The sequence below is a fragment of the Anopheles funestus genome, chromosome 2RL, assembly GCF_943734845.2.
Source record: "Anopheles funestus chromosome 2RL, idAnoFuneDA-416_04, whole genome shotgun sequence".
In the NCBI taxonomy this organism is placed as follows: domain Eukaryota; kingdom Metazoa; phylum Arthropoda; class Insecta; order Diptera; family Culicidae; genus Anopheles; species Anopheles funestus.
In genome coordinates, this window is record NC_064598.1 from 81746428 (window position 1) to 81765636 (window position 19209).

The 19209-nt window shown below is 43.2% G+C and overlaps 1 protein-coding gene across 1 annotated transcript; it reads left to right on the plus strand.

Moving 5' to 3' along the window:
• The first annotated feature begins 957 nt into the window (after positions 1-957).
• LOC125761363 (uncharacterized) lies at positions 958-3605 on the plus strand. The gene is made up of 2 exons (XM_049422421.1): positions 958-1072; positions 1533-3605. The coding sequence occupies exons 1-2, from the start codon at positions 1061-1063 to the stop codon at positions 2679-2681; spliced, it is 1161 nt and encodes a 386-aa protein (XP_049278378.1). The 5' UTR covers positions 958-1060; the 3' UTR covers positions 2682-3605.
• The last annotated feature ends 15604 nt before the right edge of the window (positions 3606-19209 follow it).

Here is a 19209-nt window from a genome sequence, read left to right on the forward strand (position 1 = left end):
CAACTTTAGCGGAAGTATACTTCCTCAACCGACGGCCATTGACTAGACGAATTCCATCTTGCAACACCAATTCGATCCCACGTACAGCTGCGATCGAAACTGTCAGGACTAGTTCCGCACGCAAGAGCGCTCAATTAACTAAACCAACATGGCTGCAAGCGACGCGTTTCGCACTATTGTGTGCACTATTGGTTCAAGGTTTGCTCTCATGCAAAATTCCACCAGCAACAATCGCCCAGAAACGGGGCGGTGTCCATGTTATGGAGCGAATTATTAAAAGTACCATGGAAAGCAGAAAAATCGTCAAGGGTGTGTTTGGAAAATGATCACTGCTATGGCTACTTCCTGTAAATTGTGGAGAAGGAGCAAAAAAAAGCCGCCTGCAGAATGAAAAGAATTAAGTCATCAGTGTGCAGATATCTGCTCCACTACCGCCTTAAGATTGTTCCAGTTTCCGTTGCAATTGCTCCGGAACAAGACAATGTCGCGCGCCCCCCGGTAGATATTGGGTGGGGTTATGTGGAACACACTGGTTACGGTGGAACCGGGTCAATTTTCCATCTCTCTTCAGGGAAAAAAACCACACTCAGTCTTGTAAGGAGTGTGGGGTTTTGAGCATATTTTCGTTCGATCCCCTACGAACTAAGTCATATGCACGTAGACATGAGTTCCATGATCCATTCATTCGTGTCTGCCAGAGTAACTCATTTAGGTATGAAGTCGCTCACAAGTCTTCACGGGTTGGGGGTGACCTACCCCAAGCGGTTCGGAACACTAAGCGTCACTCGTTCGTGAGAGTCACCAAGCTATATTCACGCACGCGTGAGTGGTGCAAGCGAATTTTCTCAGACGACGAACCGGAGCTTTCGGTTTCGTTTGGCGGGGACGCGACACCCGTTGGCGGGGAGTACGACCAAGGCACAGAATCGGATGAAAGTGAATTTCGTAGTTTTAAGTAGTATAAAAGCGGCGACTTAGCACAAATCAGCATCCAGTTCAGTGTCTGGAACCGCACGGTTGCGCATCGTGGTTTCGCTAACCAGTCCGTCGCTGAGTCGCAATGAAGTTTTTTGTGAGTACAGACGGCGACAAGTGTTACAGTTTTTGTTGCTTGGAACACGGAAATATATAGCATTGAAGCGTTCGGTGAATGTTCTTCAAGTGAAAAGTTCTAGTTGCATTGGTTATCGTTTTGAAGTTTCTTGTGGTGGAAAAACAAATCGTTTCGTGAATAGGAACTGAACAACATGTTGTACGGTGTATTACAATTAAAACATTAACAGTTTGTCAGAAACAAATTATAAAAAAATGATGAAAATTTTGGTTTTTTAATTAAAGTGATTTGTTATAATATAGTTCTAAAATTGTTCTCTAAATTTAGTAACCAAACATCTGAACCTTCACGTCATTCACTCAGTGCGCTCAGTGTATCATCCCTTTTTAAAGATTCTACCCCAGTAGATCAGGATCGTCCATACTTACTGAACGTTTTTTTTTCTTTTGTTCGGCTCTTTTATTTCCGTCCTAAACAGATCTGTTTGTCGGCGCTTTTGTTGGTTTCGGCAAATGCCGAATCAGAGCAGAAGAAGTCCGCTGCCGATAGTAAGGCCGCCGTCCCGCTCGAGAAGAAGTTGGACAAACGGGGCCTGCTAAGTCTCGGTTACGGTTACGGCATTAACGGGCTTGATGTGGGTTACATCGGTGGTGGCCATCTTGGTGGCGCGTATCATGAGGGACACGATCACCATTACGGGCACGGTGTGTACCTGGGCGGACACACGGACGTCACCAAGACGGTAACGCTGGTCAAGGGTGTCCCGGTACCGTACACGGTCGAGAAGCATGTACCGTACACGGTGGAGAAGCATGTGCCGTACCCGGTCAAGGTACCGGTCCCGCAGCCCTACGAAGTAGTTAAGCATGTCCCCGTACACGTCAAGGAGTACGTTAAGGTGCCAGTTCATGTTCCGCAACCGTACCCGGTAGAGAAGAAGGTACCGTATCCGGTGCATGTCCCGGTCGATCGTCCTTATCCCGTGAAGGTGTTTGTACCGCAGCCATATGAGGTGACGAAGCATGTTCCGTACCCGGTTAAGGTGCCAGTTCCGCAACCCTACGAAGTTACCAAGCACGTACCGGTACCGGTGAAGGTAGAAGTCCCCGTTCCGGTGCCGTACACCGTTGAGAAGAAGGTCCCAGTTCCCGTGAAGGTCCCCGTCGATCGTCCTTACCCTGTCCATGTGCCAGCTCCATACCCGGTTGAGGTGGAGAAACCTGTCCCGTACACGGTGGAGAAGCCTGTCCCGTATGAGGTGAAGGTTCCCGTCGATCGTCCCTATCCAGTGCCAGTGGAGAAGCCTGTCCCGTACCCGGTTAAGGTGCCCGTCCCGAAACCGTACTACGTCGAGAAGCACATTCCGTACACGGTCGAACGGCCCGTTCCAGTCCCGGTTAAGGTACCGATCGATCGTCCGTATCCCGTCACGGTTGAGAAGCACATCCCCGTAGAGAAACCGGTACCGGTTCCGGTGAAGGTACCAGTTGCTGTCCCTGTTCCAGTACATCACGATCATCACCATCATCATCTGGAGCATTTGCATGAACCACATCATCATCATCATCATGATGTGAGCTATACGAGCTTCAGCGGCTACGGACATGACTACAGCTACCACCATTAAAGCATACAATCGACGACATTAACGGTGGAAGGAGTTTGTAACATAAAGTAGATGGACACGGGTACGATACCCACGTTCTAATTGCACTTCCGTACAGAACGTTATGGAGCACCAACCAACTCTCGGAACAAAACCCCTCCCAAAACGCTTGGGTCTGTTTCGCCTTAATAGCTATTATCACCATCGAAAGTCACGTATCTTATCACACGAACGCATCAATCACACGATCACTCTTTCCTAACAAATATTCTTAATTTTTATACTCAAATGATCTTATCTTCACACGACAAACAAAACCAAACACATTCGATCCCAATTTCGGACGGATCGAACGTTGTGCACCGTGATGTGATAATTGTAAACGTACATGCACTGCCCTCTTTATTTCTTTTTCGTTTTGCTGTTCCTTGGCGAAACGGAACAGTTGCGACGCACTGTAACAAAAAAAACGGGGCACCACAGCCCGTTCAGCCTTTTGTCAAATGCACACTTGTATGGGCTGTCGGCTTCACCAATACCGCACGATGGAGGCGCCTAATTGCTGCAGGAAAATGTGCTGCTGTAGCGTGAGATCGCTCACTAGAGATCGTTTGGATGGGCTTCTCGAACCAAAATTAGCTTAATTTTGGCTCGCCTTATCTTCCCACGACCGATGGTGAAGAAACCTTGAAAACAACGCTTTTTTGACATTTTTGTGAGAAAAAATAGCCAAAAAAACATGATTTTAGAAAAAAGTATAATAACCTAAACACGGTCCTCCAACGATCAGCACGGCCAGTGTTTGATGTGCGGATACAAGTGTGCATTTGCACGACGCTGACACCGTGCACCGGGCACGGATGTACTTTTTTTATATTATATTTTATTGTAAATAAGACGAAAAATAAAACGAAACAAAGATTGTTGTACAAAAAAAAATCTCAACTCTCTCACCAGCTCTTGCTTTTCCTTCCGGATTCTTGTTTGTGTTCTTTATGGCAGGTTTTGGTTCGCGGAAAAAAGCGAGTTTCATTTTCAATGGCCGAGAATCGTGTTTTTGTTTTCGTTCACACAGTTCAAGGATTTTCCCATCGCAAAACTCACACACACACCGATTGTATGAAAACCGTCAACCAACCGGCACCGTCGCAAGATGACCACTCAAGGGCTCAGAATGACAGATTAAATGGTCGTAAAGCTTCGTACATCATTCTTCTCCGCTTGGGGCATGAGAGAAAAAAACAACAGAACATAAAGCAGGTATAAAAATATGGGCCCGTCCGAGACATTCGTTATGGAAGCATCGACGGTTTTCGATGGCAGAGGTTTGTCGCTTGCTGTACGGTTGATGTCTTTTCTCAGTGACATACATGATTTTGTTCTTAAAACGTTACAGCGCGTTGTGTGGGTGTTTGGAGGCCGGGAAAGGTGTGTTTTGTGGCTTCCCCCGTTGCTAGATGACGTCCGTAAAGCATTCGCGGCTGGCTTGCATAACCAATTGTGCATCGTGCACACATGCATAATACTGCGCGACCAGAGCTCGCGGTAAAAATTGCGCGCCTGTTGGTTAGCTGTTTTAGCGTGCTCTTGTGAACAATCCACCAGCTGGTGGAATGTGTAGCTCACGCGCCAGAACAGAGCGCATCTTCCCATCGCATCGGTACCGCAGAACGGGGTTTGAAGATGCTGCACAACCGATCGTTACCAGCGCACCGAACAAGGCACACCAAGGCATGGCATGCGTTTCAGTCGTAAGCTTCTTAAACCGCAGCGGTACGTATTTGGCCACGTCTGGTATTTGTTTTTGTACCATCGCACCTCAAAACCGATTGAACATTTGTTCCACAGAAAGAGGTCTTAGAAAATAGGGGGGAAGAAAAAGAGATCCCACCGATCGTAACCGTCTGTAACTGTAGTTGAGAAAGGTACGCTACGGCAACTGCGATGGGTGCCACGTGCGATGCGGTAATGAGGATCGATCTTGCCAGTTTTTACCAGCGATCGTACACCGTACCGATGGCGTTAATGTTTTGCCCGGTACAAAATGCCGACAAAGGTCAAGTGATAGTTTTTGTTTTTTTTTCGGGGGTGAGGTGTGCTACAATGCTTGGCACCGAAACAAAGAGCAGGGAAACAGGGGTGTTATTTGGGTTTCGATTTTTCCGGCTCTTTTCCTTTTCGCCCGTTCCCATCGGGTACATGTTTCATTGTTGTTTGGCGAGCGAAATGAGCTGGTTTCTCAATTGTAAATTGTATGGCATAATCATTTATTGGCCACGATGAAGCGTGGGGACGGGGTGGGTGGCGGTTTTTTCTTCTATTTCTTTTGTCAGGTGGTTCATACCGTAGCACCATAACGCAAAAGTGTGTTTGGGACCGCGTAAAAGGTGAGGCATATTGATCTTTACCCGAACGATAAGGAAGTGTAGTTTACCGTCACAAAATGTGACGGTGACGTATAATTTTGCCCATCAAATGGAGCTAATCATTTGATTTGAATGGAAATTTATCAATTACGGTGTATTGATGGCAAACCGTTTCAAAAGTTGCATAAATGATTGGTGTGAAGTTTCATTTTGTTTCTTGATCTTTTCATAGTTTAATTTAATGATAGATGATTGAACAAAAATGTTAAATTAAATATGTGTTTAAAATTTTATTTTCCACCATAAAATCATCCCAGCATGAAATCGTCCACATTACGAAGCTCAATCAGATAATCCATCATCACCAAACGACAATGTTTCACTAACCCACCGAATAGATGTTTCGCACCTGAAACGTCACCATCGCTAAACCGATCGTTATATCCATTGGCCATTGTTTTTTCTTTATTGTGTCTCATTAATATTAATGTCCAATACCCAGTACCCACCCACCCGTTGTGGGGGGGTTCCATCTAACCCGCCCACCCAAGTCCTGTTACACAAACGAGAAAAGACTAAAACAGCCCAGCGTTTGTACCAGGAAAACGTTGTTGCTGGTCAACTTTTACTTTCATCTATCCGGGTGTAGCGTGCACCAATGGTAAATGGTGCCACACAGCCCCGACTTGGGACGGTTAAGTTTGCTCACGATCAACCATCGAGAGGACCTTGCACGCCATATACTCATCTAAGAACGTATCTCGTACCTGTTAACCATCCACCAACCGTCGCATGGCCTGTCGCATCCAGTCAGCGGGTTAGAATCCTGTTTTAATTGCCGCCACCATCGTACGTACGGATCCGCATTGCGATCAATTATTACATATATCTAGGGCATCTAGGGTCTCGGTATGGATGCTTTGTTGCCTCGGTCGGCCAAACACCACTTAACAGATCGTGCTGCGGTACGATTGCGATTAAGAATATGCATTTGCTGCCTTGGTCAAGGTCGCATCCAGGTCGCACGTTTGGCGCGGGCGCCATACCGAACGGTTGGAAGGATGCCGTAACACCAGAACAGGTAACGAGCCGGTGTCGTGGTTCCGTTTGAGAAAATAATCCATACCGGACGGATATAATTGGAAGGCCAAATAATCATGTTTGGCCGCTTCCCATTCTTCCCTCATCCATTCGCCCATCGACCAATTTAAACTACCGAGGGAAATTAGCTCCATTTAGGTGCATTTTCATGCTTCCGTCTTTACGTTTACGTTCAGTCACACAGTTTTCTTCATCGCCACCACATCAGCATTACGTGACGTGACCTTCCGCGTACGCGTTTTATGATTCGCGCTTGGCACTTGAGCACTTGGCTTTAACAGCAAACAACACACCGCGAAGGCTTGACTTTGACCCACGAAGTACCGGAATCGTACCAGAAACGGCGCACTACAGTTGGAGTCTGCATCGATCGTATACGGTCCGGTACGAAAGTGGCCTTGAAGTGAATTGGAAAACACCAAACAACCTTTCTTTTTTTTAATTTCGGCCTGTATTTGCCTTTATTTCGGTGTAAAGTATTCATTTCAATGCGCACCTGTCGGGAATGGGCGACGTGCATTCGGGCACCCAATTACGTTACGTCACAATGATCGTACTTTTTTTTGTGCGTGTTACGATCGAACCCATTCACAAAATTGGGCACTAAGTGACCTTGGCCAGCATGGAAAGCATCACATTTGTTCAGGCACACAATTATTACCCTCACGCCCTTAACGTCTTAATTAATCTAACCGATTTTGTCGTTTGTCAACGAAATGAAATTAGTGCCGTTGTTTTGTTGTGCCGTTTCCACTCAACGGAATAAAATAGTGCCACAAATGCCACACATTGATTGCTTTCCGTTCCATTTTTGTTTCGCAGATTCATGCTTCCTCACTCACTCTCGGTTTTTTTTGGGCTGTTCTTTGCACGATTGCTTTATTAGTTACTGATTATTAGTGCTGCGCGCTACCTCGTTTCAAATGCCCTCCGGGGCCAGCTGTCATTGGTAGCGCCGGTAGATAATCAACTTTGATTGCCCGACCGCACACTGCAATCGGTAGTAATAATTTTACACACATTTGCAAACTAGACTCCGATCTCGGGCAGGATGATCAGAATTGGTGACAGCGATCGTTGATTAGATATATTTATGGATCTGTTTTTTCTTCTTCTGTATTTGTCTCTGGAAACCGGAATGCGTTACGGCATGTGTAACGTGTTGCGTTAGATGTCGTTACCTATTTTCAGCCTAAAAAATACAATTATGTGACAAAGGTGACACTCTCAATTTTTTTACTAATTAGTGAACGTCTCGTTGATGAAATTAGATTGTCCATGAAAAATTATTAATCATTAAAAAATGAGCAAAACGACGAACGCAAAACTTAATTTAACAGAAAAGGTAAACAAAACGCCATCGATACAGCCCTAAAATATCTTCTATCGGATGCTTAAAAAGGCAAATGATTAGCCATGTTCAATGTGTCAATCAAACAAAAGCCTGTCACCATTTCTTCCCCATTAACAAATCACCGGTTTATTGAAACTAACCATTATTTGACCTGTTCGATTGAGATCAATCTGGTGAACAAAATGGGTGTAGAAAAAAAAAAACACACAGCTAAACGTAATGAGCTCCCATTTCGTCCAAACCCTGATCCATAACACCCGAACGGTTTTGTTTTCTCGCACCGAAACAAGCAAATGAAACAGAAGACTTGCGCGAGCTATCAGCACACGAACCCGTTATTAGGTCGATCGGGTTGTTGGCTTCTGCACGAGCACGGGACGGGCTGAGCGTCGCTTTTTTCTTTTGCGATTACATAAATTCTTTACAAACAGTTTCACTTCCAGCCCGGGATCGGTGCAATTCACGTCACGTTCCTTTGCATCCCCAGGTCTTACGGGAGGGATGGGCCGAACCAACCTGATTTGAATACAGTGGAGTGGTCAATAAAATGTGCGAAAAAAAAACCCACGTCATGCGTCAAATACGCGCCATTGCATTCGATGAATTGACGTTTTGCACGTTTACGGCTTAATCCTCTAACAGCTGACACAAGCCGAAGAATCGAATGGCGCATGATCCCTGAGGCGCGAGCTAGGAACGGTTTACCGGTCATAGAAGTAACGTACGCGAAATTATCTAATACATATTTCCAACAGAACAAGTTTAGTTGCTTGAGCGCGGTACTACCCAGTTTAGTGCAGTTTACCCAGATTGCATGATTATGTTTTACCGGCCGGCATCGGTCTGCTGCTGCTCGTGCGAAATGCCGCTCGTGGTCCATTTCGTACGCTAGCGCTCGTTAATTTTCCAAACCTTCCAAGCACATTTTGAAACTCCCGGAGCCACAGAACTGGGAAGCGGGCCGTATGAAGCACATTTATTTAAACGAGTACAGCTGTAATGCTTCCTTGTTTTGCGTTCGGTTGCTCCCTGCTGGTTGGTTGTCTGCCGATAAATACCCGGTTCGGTGGATAACAAAAAATCAAGCACACAGAAGCAGGATAAGAAAGCATTTTGTGCAAGCTGGGACATACTGATACGTGTGGGGGAAAGGTGTGTTTTGCTTTTCCCCAGTTTGTTGTTCAAATTTTCTCCCTTCTGTTACACAAGCAACACATGTGCGTAATGGAGGTGCTCTGGTAAAGTAAATCAGTTCACCAGGAATAGTGTAAGTGACGGTGCGTATGTCGCTTTAAATCTGGATAAACTAACCGTTCGTTGCGTAACTCGTGGGAAAAAGGACGTGAGTAAACAATTGTCCATTGACGCGAGAGATTGTCTTTAATGACAGTAAGGCACTAGTTTTGTTTGGAGGAAAGAAATTATGTTGCAAATTTACAACAGCAAGGAAGCACTCCTTTTCCACATATTAAAATATGAAGTAATTATTTTCATATGCACCAAGCTGTCAGCTTTTACAATGAAGTCATCACAAATACACACGCACCCATTTATAAATGCATAACAGCAAATGGTTTTTAATCATTCTGTCCACCACCAGTTCCCTTTTCGGCTAGACCAACAAATAATTTGTTTTCTTCGGCATTATCGCATACCTCTTTGCCACCGTAATAAGCGGCACGACCCGTGGCGATAAAGATGCAAGTTACATAAAACATACTCACACACACACACACACACACAAAGTGCTGATCTGAAAGATCAAACCAATTATCGGTTGATTGAGGAGGCTTCAGTCCATTCACTGAAGCGTACGCTCAAGGAAGGAATTCGCAATTCGCAAACACCATCTGATTGTGAGTGTTTTTTTTTTGTGCTGTTCAAGTGAAACAAAAAATGAATGAGATAAGATACAAAGTGTGTAAGCATTAATGTACACGTTATGTTTGATTTATGAGGTGTTTTGGAGGAAAAAAAAATCAATAACCAGAGACCAATTAACGATGAAGTGTTTTTAATTATTCTTACAGATTTTAGTTTAATTTATCTTGAAAAAATTTTTGTTTATTTTTTTTCAATATTCCTTCTAAAGAAAAATTAACTACAACTGTTATGCAAAAGTAAATCGAAGTAAAGTATGTAATGACCCAACCAGTTATACCGCAAACGGTATAACTAAAATGGTTAAAAGCGCAATCATTTCCTCTCCTGCGTGCCTACGGTCTAGTGTTTTGCTAATTAACATTTTCAAATAAACTTCATCCGTCGCTCAAAACCAAGCAAAAGCGTTCATCAAACCGAACGCACGATGGAACGCAGTTTGTGCCCACCAGAAGGAAAGAAGGGCAAAAAAAACGCCACATACATTTTCACTGCTACGCGACACACGATGCGGAATTATGTATGTTGGCAAACGGGTAATTACTGAGATTGATTTCGTTTGAAACGTTCTGCCATCAGCCCTTGCTGATGCTCGCTACTGCCACCATATGTGTGTGTGTGTGGGAAGGGGAGGGATATATATCCAACCGGGTGCCTTCATTTGGTAGCTGAAGGTCTCCGTAAGGTGGCACAATACTACAGCGATCGAGCAATGTGCGGTGCTTGTGAATGAGCGCACGATGCAATCTTCTACCATTCGACCCGACGATCTTCGGGACGGGGTTCGTTAATCATAACTCGGTCGCGCCGGCCACGGTCGGAATGGGCATAAGACATTATGTATAATAACAGTCACATTAAACGAAAGCAAATTAATTTATTGCAACATACGGGGTCGATCGGGTTGCCCGGGTCCGGGGTGACAGATCGTGCCAGAGTGACAGCAGAGTGAGCGATTCGGTAGCAGACTGACTGACAAACGGACTTACTGGCTTACTTACTAACTTGTCTGTCGACATGAAACATGCAGTCATTTATGGAAAATGAAGAAATGAATTAAAAAGCTACTGCCTTTGCATATTGAACAGTTTGTATGGAAACAGGACTAAGATCTATAATTATTTTGCAAAAAACTGATACAAAGTTGCAACTGCTCACGGTTAGCTTTCGAAAAAAAAAACCAATAGAAACGCGTTTGTTTGAAACATTTCAATGCGTACCGCTCATTGTTTGAAACATTTCAAACGCCATCGTTGTAACATTGCCTACCTGCAAGGGCAAACTTTCAATCGTTGTTGGCGAAAAATCACCACTCAGACTTTAGGTCGATCAAAATAGCAAAACACAATCCCAACATCGCTTATCACAAAGCTTCACTCACTCTCACACAGCTCTCTCTCTCTCTCTCGTTTTGCCCCACCCGAAATCGATGCCTCGTTGGAGATTTTCCACGAGTGACCAACACCTTCCAACCAAGCACTCTTTTCCATGTTGAGTGTTCTCACAATGGATTTTTGCCAAACCCCTTTCTACGTGAAGCCCCGATCAACAGCCATTGTGTGCAGTACGGTACCGATCAGCTGCTCGTGAAGGAGCTGGTCTTGCTAAGTACCAAGCTGCGGTCAAATCACATCCATCGATCATCGGGGACTCGTGTGGGCTTACATAAGCCAAGTACGGTCAGCAACACTACTAACATAGTTATTTTCCCTTTTTTTCCACGTTCTTTTCATTCTCGTTACGCCGTTATACACTCCGGGCTCGCTGGGGTCTGACAGGTTCGTTCACTTTCCTTGGCCGAGTGTGTACAGAAAGCTCGTTTTCCCGCCTGCGCAGAAGTTGTGGCAGTAAACGAGTTTTACGCTTTGTTCTTCCCGTTCCCCGTGTGCCCGAGCATTTAAATCACCAAACGGCCCATCATCGGCAGCGTCGAGTAAAAGGATTCAGATGTCCGCTAGTGTGTCTCGAGTTGGTGGATCTTTTCCTTTAAGTTGTTTGCCCTTTTACAACACCTTTCCAAGTGCGGTTTATTGGATCATTTCTACCAGGGCAAATTGTTATTACGTCCCGAGGATGTGTTTTTTTTTGTTGCTGTTTTGCTAGCTACTCTTGGCAGCAAATCACGTATTTTTATTCGTCTTCGTGTGAAGCCGGTTTTTGTTGTGGCCGCCGTTGCAATTGATTATTTATTGAACTCACGCGTAACGGTTTGATGTTTTTTTGGGGTGGGTACAGTAGTACTGCTGATAGCAGTTAGTTCGCTAAGGCTTTTCCTGACAAAACTAGTTCGTCGTTCGTACCCCAAGGCCATCGTGAACGCCTGTCAGACGCGGACAGTGAAAGCAACAAAAACCTTCCTGCATGTTTTCGGCGTTGAACTTTGCGGTTGTTCATGGTGATCCTTTTAGAAAGGGTGGATTTATATTTAGTTTTGTTGACATTTTGTCGCATTATCTGCATCCACTTATCACGAAAATATTCGTTCATACCATTTTATTTTATTTTTGTTTATTTATTTTGCAGAAAGAAGTAAATCAATAAACAACAAAAATAAAATAATATAAATAAACAATTAAAAAATATGAAACAAAATATTTTTTTTGTATAATACATGGTAGTGTTTAAAAAAAGCAATGTTTTGCATAAGAAAGTTACAGCTTCTGGTATTGAAACTTCGTCCATACTCCGAAACACTCTATGTTTCGACTTTTTAGAGTAATTAACTGTCTTCAATATATTCAAAGTCTGACAGTTTTTGGTATCTGGTATTTTCACTTTATTTAAAAAATAATTACACTGGTTGTGTTCGACATTAAAATTCTTGAATTTCCTTGTTTTTAATTTTTTTTTATTTTGCTGTTGGCCTTATTGATGTAGTCCTCTGTAAAAAGCCTATTTTTTACGATATTTTCAGTTTTTTTGTTGTTTAAAGTCTTAAATTTCTGCTTTCTTATACTCACATATCATTGGTTTTTGTTTTTTTTTTATTAATATTTTTCTAATGTTATCATCTGATCAGCTCAAGCAATACGGCCAGGCCGTTCTTTATGAATAATAAAAAAAAATCTAATCAGCTCTGTTCAGATTTAAGATTTATATGGGGAGTGGGTAAAAAAATTCTTATGCCTACAGTGTACAAGTAGCTAATAAGAATAAATTTTAGACCAAACACATAATTAACCGTTGCCATACAAGTTCCTTATTATTTGTACACCTCTATTATTTGTACACCTCCAATCGTAACACCCAACACGCACCCACGCTTCGTGTTGAGATGGCTGCCGTACTGTAACGTCATGTGCTATTAACTACCCACCTGCACAAATGCCAAATACAAAGGAACCCGCGTTTGAGACACATTTTGCAAACGAAACGAAAACACCCATAAACCTCCGTGGATTGCGAATTTATTACAAAAAGTGAAAAAAGGCTCCGGAAGAAGACAACAACAAAAGTTCCACCCCCAATCGTGATGCGTACATATGTGTGCGTTTGTATGAATGCACAGGAGGGAGTAATAAAATGCCAATAAATTAATTTAACCACTGCCGCGGTCAAAGTAGTTTCCGTCGCGACGGAAAAAGATGATCGACGAACTATGGTCCACAGTGGTGGAATGGTTGTGCGATCGTATGGGATGGCGATCGCATATACAATGTTTGTCTCATTAGCTAACAAGTTGTGCGTCAAGGGTGTTGTGCGAATAATATTTCGTCGAACCGTGTGGCTCTATTAGCTTTTCAATTTTTCACATCTGATCCGTGAAGGCAGAACGGACCACTTTCCATGTGGCGCTCTTTTTCCTTTCGCTATATCCGATGGACTGCCTCGAGACGGTTTTTTGAAAACACCGGACGTATTGCCATTACAATGCTTCCGTTTTCCGGCATGGCATCGTAGCCTTCGTACGGTGGAAGAGAAAAGATCGCATCCTTCTGTTTGGAGTGGCCTCCAGTGGATTTGGGGAGAAAAAAAACATTTCTCACCCATCGGTCAATAGGAAAAATATAAATAAATAAAAAATTATATCAGATCGACACACTGCGGATGATCGTCGTGAACAAACACTTGAAATTATCGAGGGATGATGAGCCAACAGTGAGGAGAGAGAAAAAAACAACTCACAAAATAACAACCTTTAATTGGATTAATAGACATTATGTGTAAAATGTGCATGAAATTAGCTCACGCGGACCGATCTCCGATGGCACAATATAATACAAACGGCACGAGTCAGTGAATCACATAAACTAATGACTAACGAACTCAAACACACGGTGGCAACAAACAAAAAAAAACCTGTGGCAATCGGCCCAGTGCAGCCACAAACGGGCCGCATTTATGTGGTGGCACCAAAACCACCTCAAAACAGATGCCGAATGCTCCCATTTTATGTTGGCAAAGTACCGTCCATATGCATATGTGTACATCTGCTTTGTCGGTTACCCGAGGACAGGTTGGGAGTAGGGTGGAGAAAGGGAGTGGGGGCGGGGGGGTTTCGCATAAAATCTGCCTGCACACCTGTAAGGTCGCCACAATGTACTTTTCCCTTGTACGGAAAAGGTTTTCACCCGTCTCACATCTGGAGCGTTTACTAAGCGATTGAAGCGATTGTTTGTGTGCGTTCGTTTTTCTTTTTCACCTACGCACACGCTCTGCATTCCGATCGATGCAACCGATGCAGACGAAACCCAGCAAAAGATCGAATGTAACTGCAGCAACCTAGAGTGGGGTTTGCTCTTGCGAAGGGAACGATTGAATACTCGCATCTGGTAACATGGACACACTTACGAGATGTTACGATTTTGTAGCACTGATGCTGCTACTATGTGCCGTTCTGCACAACAAAACAAACAACAAAAAACGCAGCTGCATAGAAAGGAATGTACGGGGGGGAAAAGCGGGGCAAAAGAAAAAAAAAATATAACTTAAAAAGCAACTGACTTCAAAACAAAAGTGAAGTAATAGGAGCACCCGACCGGCAATGGGATTGGCTCCCGCAGGGTACGCACGCACGGGTGGACACGCACGCGGTTTGGGGGGTTGGGTCTCGCAAAGCGAGAGCGAAAGTTATGTTGCGTCGTTACCCGATGCAGCGTACCGCGTGTCGCGTACGTGCAACGACGTACCGTCAACGTCATCGAACGGTTGGCGGTTGCCTAATGGAAGAGGCCGAGAGACGCCAAGGTTAGCGGACGCGGCTTTGGTCGGATGGATCCAATTGGGCGCAACTAATATGTCGCGTTGCTGATCGAATGTCAGGTGCTTTCGCTTAGATGGTATGCTGTTTGACCGATCGATCGTTTCTTTGTCTTCGTTCTGTTGTTGTTTTTTTATTGGGGTTTACAAACATGGTTTGTTTTTAATTTTGACCTATATTCTTAAGAGTAAAACATTTGTACAATGAGTCCTAAAAGTAAATATTTTATAAATTAGTAAAATTTTAATAATCGTGATTTTTTTATCTAGTCCAATTATCCGTCTAAACACGTGTAAAATGTGAGAAATTATTATAATTGAATTTATAAATTGTTTGAATTTTAATGCCTTTTAGCACCCCATTAATCATTAAGGATATTCCTTCACTCATCGAAAGAGAATATTTAATATCGAAGCGATTATGCATTTAATACTTTCAAAATTATTTCTTCCTATAAATAAATGGAAAATGTTGTTAGATGTTAAATCTCAACTTCCATCTTTTCCTGGGTTCTGAAGTGAAGAAGATTAGTTCAAGAAAGATTTTAATAGAATTAAATGCGTTTAGAGCAAGATCTGGAAAGTGCGAAATATTACACATACAACGAAAATGGGAAAATTATTCCACATATGGTGTGGTCTGGCGGTGTATGTTAAAAACGGTGCTGGTTCCACACTACAGGACCCGATATCAAATCCCTTCCGTACCGCCCAAGGACTGACTATCCGTCTACGTGCTAAAAGTATGTCTAGTTTGCCAGAAATGGCCGACATGACCTTAAAGGTCGTTAAGCCAAGAAGGGAGAGAGAGAGAGATACCTCAACGCATTCTATTTCAACAAGAAAAGAATCTAAAAATGGTTCCATCCATTACATTCGAAATCGAAAACGCTGTATTGGCACTTTGCAGATAAATAATCAAACTGTGTTACGGGAATTGATCCAGCTGAGCATAAATTTACGATCTTTTGTGTGTTATAGTGAACCAGGATGTAATAGCTCAGATGATATAAATTTTATCCTTTTTATTTTGCTTTTTAAATCTTATAAAATGTTTTTCACGAAAGCTTAAACACAATAACAGGACACAGATGTATGTTTTGTCATCAAATATATTACTTTTTAGGAACAAAAAAAACTTTTCAAAATCTTACGTACAATGAAGCCTTATACAAAACCAATTGTCAAAGCACGCGAATCAGATCTTGTCTGACCACGAGGAATCATTACCTTAATTGGTAGGTGTAAAAACATAATTCTCAAAACCCCAAACTACCCTGCCTGAAACACCATTCCAAGTTGTCGATTATTGTCGCGCACGCATTTCCTCACCAAAAAAAACAAACAACCTTACCGTCGTCAGTCAAGTGCATTGCAGCAATTAAACTTAAAATCGTTTCTTCATTTAAACGATGTCGCGTCGACCTCATCGAAAAACCGCGTCAACCCGCACACTATCCTTTCGCTTGTAATCGAGTTGTAACCCCGTTCCCGTTCATCCCAAACCGCGACAGCAAAACACCCTCCCGACCTAAGGTATGTTAGGTAATTGAAAATGCAGATTTTATGCGCTCGCGCGAGTCCTTGAGCTGCATCGCAAAAAGAGAGGACAGTGAGCGAGCAGGCAAAAAAAAGAAAAGAAAAATAGAGTAATGCGGCTTTCATCTTACGATTCACAACCGGACACGAACACAAGATGGCGCGGTAAGCGTAAATAAGCGATCCCCCCCAGCATATAGTGATTGAATTAGACGACAGAAAACGTTACGAAAGTTCGCATCTTGGCTTGTTCTGGATTTGATTAAAACCAGAAAATGACCCATTCATTCGCACACTTCACGATTTGTGAACTAGGACTAGGTGCAGATGCAAGAAAGGTCAACGATGCAGTTTGTTTTCCTCTTGACAAACGCTTCCATTCATCGTAGAAAAGTGATGCTGTTGTGTGCTGGAGTCGTGCCAATGGAAAGAGAATGCGATTCGTTTTATGTAATGAAAAACCCTCTTGTCAAGTCCGCCCTGATGTGTATCGCATTGTCCAGCGACGATCGTTTGGTACCACTTTTCTCGACCTCCTAGCGATCGGATGACGACGACGACGATGGTTAAGGGGTAGGTTATGCCCAGGTCCTAATAAATATGTTTTACAGATCAACATTAGGTGGGAAACAAATGTTAAATAAGCTATAAAGCGAATCGTTTTAAGCGGTGTACTATAATTAAGTCACCGGCGATAGTGAAGAAAGGCAGGCTAACCTGGATGCTATCTGGTAATGGGTTTACTTCTTTAACACGCAGTTGAAAGATGATAGTTTTGGTGTGAGAAATATACCGGCATAATATTCAATAAGTCGTTTAAACTAATTTCCGACATTAAAAATGCACTTCCTGCCGTTCATAATAGCAAAGAGAGCAAAAATCCGTTCGATCGATTGATGCAAAAGCTGCCAACTAAAGACAATGACTCTATCCGCCCAAAACAGTTAAACATGTTTAATGCAAGTATTGAATGTAAAATTCATAGAGCGTAGAACAAGCGTTCAACGGTGTTACTTCACCAGTAGCCTTAAAGCCGAAAATTAAATCAACATGTAACAGAAAACGACTTCCTTATGTCAGCGCAGGGACGTTTCATTTACTTTTGTTTCTTCTGCTAACGGATGTGGTTGATGGATGGTACACCGAGATTAGGCATACTTTAGGGTAGGGTTTTTTTTTACGATTCCAAGACAAGACGATGGCCATGAAAACGTTCTCAGCGAACCATGAACGAAATTCCAACCGGTAACCATGTCTTCCTATTTGCTTTGTTTTGCTGCAAAGTTCTATGAGTCTTTGAGAGTGAGTAAATATTAAATTACAATAAGCTATTAACAAACTGTATGAAGAGTTTTTTTTCCGGACGTGAAGCTTTAATTCTTCCAATTTCTTGTTTAAACAAATTAAATTCCACCACCATGGTTAGTAAATAAATCATTTTCATCGAACATCCCTCTTTCACAAAGTAATCGTTCAATACTGCTCAACCGTGTCCATTAGATGATGAACACCAACGGCTCAATTAGTAATCATGACACAATTTTCACTCACATCGTTTGTTTCATTGTTGTTGTTTTTTTTTCTTCGTCAATGGATCCCTATGTCCTCCCTTGCCCTTCCGTCACCGTTTGAGGAAATCTGGGCCGATGTGAAAGGAAAAGTAAGCCGCCAATGCGCTTTGGATTAATTTAATCCGCCACCGTTGAAGGCTTCCCTTAAGGAGCCGTACCTTTATTTTTTGCAAAACGGAATGCAACGCGATGCAACGATGCAAATGTACCCGCCACTCGCTTCGCATTGCACACATTCGTCAGCAGTAGGGAGTCCCTCTTTCGGGTAATTAGTTCGACTTTACCGTGACCGTCATCGTGCAGGAAGGTGCACGGAATGGTTGATCATGAGGAAAAATATTGCACCTGCCGATGCACGGATACGACCACGGTCCGAGTGGACGCAAAAGCTACGATTATGTCATCCCGCGCACCGGTACCGCTTCAATCCGACGAAACTGGTTGGCCATATGTGCGAGCAGGACAGACCGATAGCACCCTTTGATTAGCTGACGATCAGTAAAGACGATCAGAGACGAGGGTGTGTTTGTGTGCGGTGAGAGTGAAATGGTTGGAAAAATGGTTGGAAAATCAATGAAATTAACACTGTTCAACTTGGAATGGTTCGTAAAACTGAGGCAACGAAATACAGGAAAAAAAAACAAACGCAAAAAAGCCATGCGCCGATGGTGCTGATGGCGATGACGATATGCAGGATGATTGATGGGGCGCGCACTCGGCAAGTTTATTTATTTATTTCGTTTTTCCTTCATTTTTCCTCCTGCCATCCCATATTTTCCCGCTCCCCGCTACCTTTCTACGTCCATTTATGCGGTGGACTTTTCATTCGTCATCGGAACGTGCCAACGATTGCGCATTGGTCAGGTTGAGTTTGAACAAAAAAACACACAACATTTCCAGTGGAAATTAAACCACTCGGTGCGAGAAATCAATTTGAAGATGTTTGCCTAATTTATGCAACACGGCTAGAGTGGATTTTTAGTTTTGTTGCTTTTCGACTGATCAACTATTGAGACACGCATTCGGAAAAAATACTATTTTTACGTTGAGATCGATAATAAAAAAACACACACTTTTAGCTACTAAAGATGTAATAAGCATCTGAAATATGGATAAAAAGTCCTTGCAACCAATATTACCGACCATCGTTATAATATCGACATGCTTGCCACCTTGACACATGCCATTTTTTAGCCCAGTAACTATCTTAACTGTGCTGACCCACTTTGAGCCAGGCTTGAGTTCGTGCTTGTGCGATCGATTGAATCTTCCATCACCATCATCCAAAAAGCATCCGTGATGCGATCGTCACGATCGCATTTGTGTGGCAAATGGAGCAGCGGCACAGAACAAAACAAGACCCTTCCGCTCAGGTCCATGACGATCGCAAAACTACGAGTGACAATTTCCCAAGCCATTTAGGATGAAACACGGCTAGTGTGGTTGTGTGCACTTATGCAGACGGGTTCAATTCGTCGGTGACAGTAAGCGAAAGTGCGAGCCATAAAGTGTGCTACAACAAGTGCCAGTTGCAAGAG